Source organism: Aplysia californica, unplaced genomic scaffold (genome assembly GCF_000002075.1).
Source record: "Aplysia californica isolate F4 #8 unplaced genomic scaffold, AplCal3.0 scaffold00051, whole genome shotgun sequence".
In the NCBI taxonomy this organism is placed as follows: domain Eukaryota; kingdom Metazoa; phylum Mollusca; class Gastropoda; order Aplysiida; family Aplysiidae; genus Aplysia; species Aplysia californica.
In genome coordinates, this window is record NW_004797321.1 from 1,376,610 (window position 1) to 1,382,197 (window position 5,588).

General features: G+C 41.9%; 1 protein-coding gene across 1 annotated transcript in view; it reads left to right on the forward strand.

Annotated features, from left to right (window-relative positions):
• Positions 1–1,105: 1,105 nt before the first annotated feature.
• The window catches only part of LOC101851629, a gene marked incomplete at its 5' end in the record, with an annotated part of 32,633 nt that continues 28,150 nt past the window's right edge, over positions 1,106–5,588 (forward strand). Inside the window, 3 exon segments of the mRNA XM_005092712.3 lie at positions 1,106–1,224; positions 1,588–1,690; positions 3,905–3,954. Of these exon segments, the coding sequence (XP_005092769.2) occupies positions 1,106–1,224; positions 1,588–1,690; positions 3,905–3,954 (272 nt within the window).

Genomic DNA, 5,588 nt, shown 5'->3' on the forward strand with positions numbered 1-5,588 from the left:
TTTTCTCTATTAGTATAGTGGAGATAGTGTGTTGGTGTAATTATTCTTTCCTATCTCTCTCTCTCCTCCCCCTCTCTCTCTTCACGATTGTGGTGCGCGTCCGGCCCTCCTGTTCTTCCTCTCTTCTAAGAGAGTACGTTGGCAGAACAAGCTTCTTTCCTTTCCCCCACCTGCATCCCGCTGTTTGGGTTGTTCACTGTGCTTTCTCACCATACAAACACACACACACACACACACACACACACACACACACACACACACACACACACACACACACACACACGCGCGCGCGCGCGCGCACGCGCGCACACACATGCACACACACGTAGGCTTACAATCACATGCATAATATAACTGAGCAGCAGTATAAATAATAATAATCGTAATCTAGATACACACTCAATGTTGTTTTGATGCATGCTCTAAGGTCGTAAGTATACTTACAAGATGGTTAAGATGGAAGCATTTTGATAGATGATGGTAAAAATGACCTTCTGTATCTTTCTTTGTTACAGATCAGAAGCCTAGGTGTTTTACTTCTGACTGATGTTTTTATTTGAGGGAACAAGGGATGTTTGTTGTTTAAAAAGATGGAATTATTTTTTTTTAGTGCAAGCTGGTATGTACAATTCATCCAAGTAGGGGAATGTAGATGTTAAAATTTTACATGCTTTCCGTACTAGTCGATTTAATTTTTCTTTATCTTGTAGTCTTGTATTCCCGGCCCACGGTGTTATACAAAAATGTATCATACTTTCTATGGTTGAATTGTAGAACATGGTCATCAATGTTTTATCAACTTTAAAATACTTTAGCTTCCTTAGAAAAAATAGTCTTTTGTTCTCTTTTGTATCTATCCATCCATCCATCCATCCATCCATCCATCCATCTGTCTATCTATCTATCTATCTATCTATCTATCCATCCATCCATCCATCCACCCATCCATCCATCTATCTATATCTCTATCTATCCATCCATCCAGCCATCTATTTCTCTCTCTCTCTCTCTCTCTCTCTTTCTCTATCTCTCTCTCTCTCTCTCTCTCTCTCTCTCTCTCTTTATCTATCCATCTATCTCTCTATCTTGTCCTCCCCACACAAAGCGGCCCGGACAACCCCAGCGTTCAGATTGAGGCCCACCAGAAGTGTCTGAGGCTGCAAGTGATGGACCCGTCGCTCACCAAAGTCTTCTCTCCGGCTCATTACTTCTCTGCCTTCAGAGGTAGGTGGGGTTTTCTTTGTTTTGTTATTTGTTTTTTTGGGGGTTTTTTGTTTATTGTTTTTGTTTTGGTAAGTGTTTTATGGCGCTCTCAACTGTTTGGTTGAGGCAGGTGTGTGGCGTATGTCTTTTGTCTGTGGGGGTGGAGGGGGATTGGGCTGGAGATGAAAGGGCAACCTGAGGAGGGAGGTGGGGAGGAGCAGTGTGGAGGAAGGTCAAGATGAGAGAGAGAGAGAGAGAGAGAGAGAGAGAGAGAGAGAGCGAGAGAGAGAGGGAGAGAGAGAGAGAGAGGGGGGTGAGGGAATGGGGGGTGGGGGGTAAAGAAGCATTTATCTAACTTATCATACATGTTTTGTTTTTCGGTAGGAGATGACATGTCCTTGCGTGACCTTGCCTTTGACTGTTTCGGAAAACCGCGGGAGACTTTTGTATTGCCATGGCCCTCTTCTGTCACCATATCATTTCACAGGTAACTCGCTACTCTACATTTACAATATGTGAAGCAGCGTGGTGGAATCAGGCTCTCGTCAAGTTTTGGTCCTTTACAGTGGCGGTGGGTAGTGAAGGGCTTACGGGCTTGAGCCTCTCAACCCCACCCCCTACCCACCCCAACTCTATCCCTGAGTTAATGAAAGTTGCTTAAATAGCGAAATAAGCAGTTGAAACCGCCATGATCACACGCAATGAACACAGTTATCAGCTTGGCGGCTTGCCCGTTTATCCAATCATTGTTGTCACCGCTTACAACTATAGTAACCTAACAGCCAATCAAATGTCGTTAGGGCTCAGAAAGAATAAGCCGGTTCCCACGCCCGTCTTTAATGAAACTCTTCTTGAAAAAAGGTAGAAGACTTTTACAAAATTACACTGCACAGAGGGCTCACGCTCTCCCAGCCCTGACAATGGGGTGAAAGTTTACGACACACTTTCCCCCAGTGACACAGATACCTATGCGTCCATTGGGCCTTTGTTAGGCGCGTTCTATTTTCCGCAACAACACGATCTAATCCACCTCATAGACGGTATGTATTTGGAGTGCTGTGTGTTTTTTGCCGCTGAGATTTAACAGTTATTAATTACATCAAACCACATTTGAGGCAACTTTTTCTTCAGATAAAAGCTAATTAGAACAATTTGGAGGTGAAACGGCTTCGTCCCCACCATCTAGAAGAGCTTAACTTTAACTAAGAACATAGAGATGGAAGACAAAAGTGACTCTTCTCGTTTGAATGGTTCTCAAAATGCCGTGGCTCGCAGTGAGTATAGAAAAATCATCACTGTTTTGTTCTTATTGCTTGCTTTTTGGCGGTAAAGAAGTGGAAGAAACCTAAGCCCCACCCAAATCTTGGTCCACCCACCGCCACTGGTCCTTTAGAGTTATTGTTATAATCTTTTAGCTTGTTCACTTGTCTTTATTTGGATGAAAAAAATTGTGCCGCTGAGATTTAACAGTTATTAATTACATCAAACCACATTTGAGACAACTTTTTCTTCAGATAAAAGCTGATTAAAACAATTTGGAGCCAAAGATTAGTTATTTCCTTAGCTGCTGCTTCAGAGTCGGTGGTTACAGAAAATTAAACATTTTTGTGCTTTTAATCAACGTTTTTCAGAAAAATCCACACAGAAATTAGTTCTTTAATTGGCATGGCAGGTGTTGAGCCAAAAAACAAAAATTTGATAAAAATTCACAAACCTGTGGAAAAATGCAAGTTACTTCACTTTGATCATTTGGACGAGAGATTGATTCCATCATGCTGCCTCACATATATTATTCGGAGATAAGATCAAAATGTTAAATCTATAAGAATTACATTTTATAAAAAATCATTCGATTACTGACTAGAGAAAATAGCTTTTAACGAGTATCTCAGTCTCTCTGCGAGGACGTAGTAAGTGCAAAAATATAAGCGGCTGAAGATCGACGCCGACAGATTCCAGTAGGTGTCTGCTTGACTCCACATAGAGGGCACCTGTTGCCGCTCCTTTTAAGCTTGCACTTGTATAGATCTAACTAGATCTATCTAGTTCTCTTTGTAGACGCACAACAGAAAACTTTACAGGCCTCGGCTCTTCAAAATCACACACTAAAGGTTAACTGACACCCAGTAAGGCCTAAATCTAAGAAAATAATTACACCACAACACGGTTGGTGTTGATGAAGCGTTTTTTTGGGGGAAAAACCCAACCCAAACCACGAATTTCCTAAAATATTACTTAAAATTTAATTCTGTTCGGATGCCCCCCCTCCCCCCTAATTTGACAATGCTGCTTTAAAAAATGTAATTAGTTTTTGTCTACGTGCAGCACCAGCTCTGAAATGACCTTTTAAAATTGTCCCTAGTCCAGTCGGGTGACGTCACTCAAACCGCAGAACCCGAGTTTGCGACGGCGAGACGGCATTGAGATATGACAGCGCAGTTTTTCAATTCTGATAAAGCCGACAGCGCTGATCGGTGCTTAAAGCCGCCTGCAGTCTGCCAGCTCTATGTGGGGCGAGTTGGAAACATAAGGGAATGTTTATTCCTATCGGCACTTACTGAGTCAGTCTGTGAAATCGGCATTCTCTATGTTTTCGCTCTATCACTCTGGTTGGCCCAGATAGGCAGGGTCAGAGCTCCAAATGGATGTCAAAGTGAAACAAATCCAAACTAATCGTTTTCTTCCACAAATCACTTCGCAGAAACGACAGTTCTTCCGGTTTCTGGCTGGTGTATTTCAGCCCCAATACACGTAAGTATATTATTATGTATTGTAGCTATGCTACATTAACCACCCACGGCATCTCCCTGACCCAAGCTGTCCGGCTGGCGACAGAAAGCCGTCTCTTTCTTCCCGCAACACCCAAAAGGGTATACGCGGCGGATAAAAGTAAAAGTAAAGTAGCTATGCTCATGTTGTAGAAGCCACATCCAAACTCAGACACAGACTTACACGTGTACTCACACTCAAACACACACACACACACACACTCACACACACATACACACACACACACACAAATATACGCACACACACACACACACACACACACACAAAGCACACACATGCACGCGCACGCACACACATACACACACACACTCACACACACACACACCAATACATACACAAACACACACACACACAAACACACACGCACACACACAAACACACACACACACAAACACACACGCACACACACAAACACAAACGCACACAAACACACACACGCACAGACTCACATACATACACACACGAACCCACCCACCACACACACGCAGGCGCGCATGCACTATGAACGCACATACGCACGAACACACACACGAACACACAAAGGTTGACACACATGCTCACCCGCAGATTTTAACAGATTGCATTGACTCCAATATTGTCTGCAAAGTTAATTTTGAAGAAGTTGCGTGTGGGGAATTGGTATTCTAATTTCAAAGAAATAAATTTTTGCGCAAACTTCACAAGCTCCTAAACCTTGTATGCTTCCCTTTGAGGTTTGACATTCTGGTCCTTCATTATATTTTCAGATGAGGAGCCTTCTTAAAATCTAATGCTTAGGCCTACTTACTTAATTACTCTCTTCCTGTACCTTCAGGTACATAAGGCGGAGAGCAGTCGACGCCACGCATGTCTGTCCCGGGCCACTTTCTCTAATTTCAGCTCATCCAGGCCCTGGGCGATTGTCTCATCTCTTATTATTGTGCCTCTGTAGCTTCCAGTTGGTCTTCCCAGCTTTCTCTTCTCGGTTGGTTTCAAATGCCAGGTCTGATACGACAATCTCGTCTTTTCGGAACATGTCTCAGATATTTTCATCTTCTCTTTTTTTATTGTTGTGTTGATGTCTTCAATTTCAGCTCTTTTCAACACTTCATTATTTGCAATAAATTTATCCCATTTTATTAGTAAAATTCTTCGTAGACAATTTGTTTGGAAGCTTTTTAATTTTCGTCGAATTGTTTTGTTTGTTTTCCATATCTCTGAACCATACGCCAATACAGCCAAAATGTTGTATTATATTTTTTTTATTTTCGCCTTCAAAGAAATGATCTTTGACTTCCATATTATAGTCTTTAGTTTCACAAAAACGATCCAAGCATTTTTAAGTCTCTGATGGACGTCGTTAAGGCAGTTGGTAGTTTTAGATATAATGCTTTCAAGGTACTTGAATTAACTTATTTCTGCAAGGACTTCTCCATAAAGAGTGATGGGTGTAGTTTCTAAAAATAGTCGTAGTACTTCTGTTTTGGATACGTTTATTATAAAGCCAACTTTTTCCACAACTTTTTTATTTTCTATTCTCCATACTTTGTCCATCAAAGAAAATTATTCATTCCTCCCAGCCTGCCTCGGCCCAGAGAAGATATGCAATATTTGAC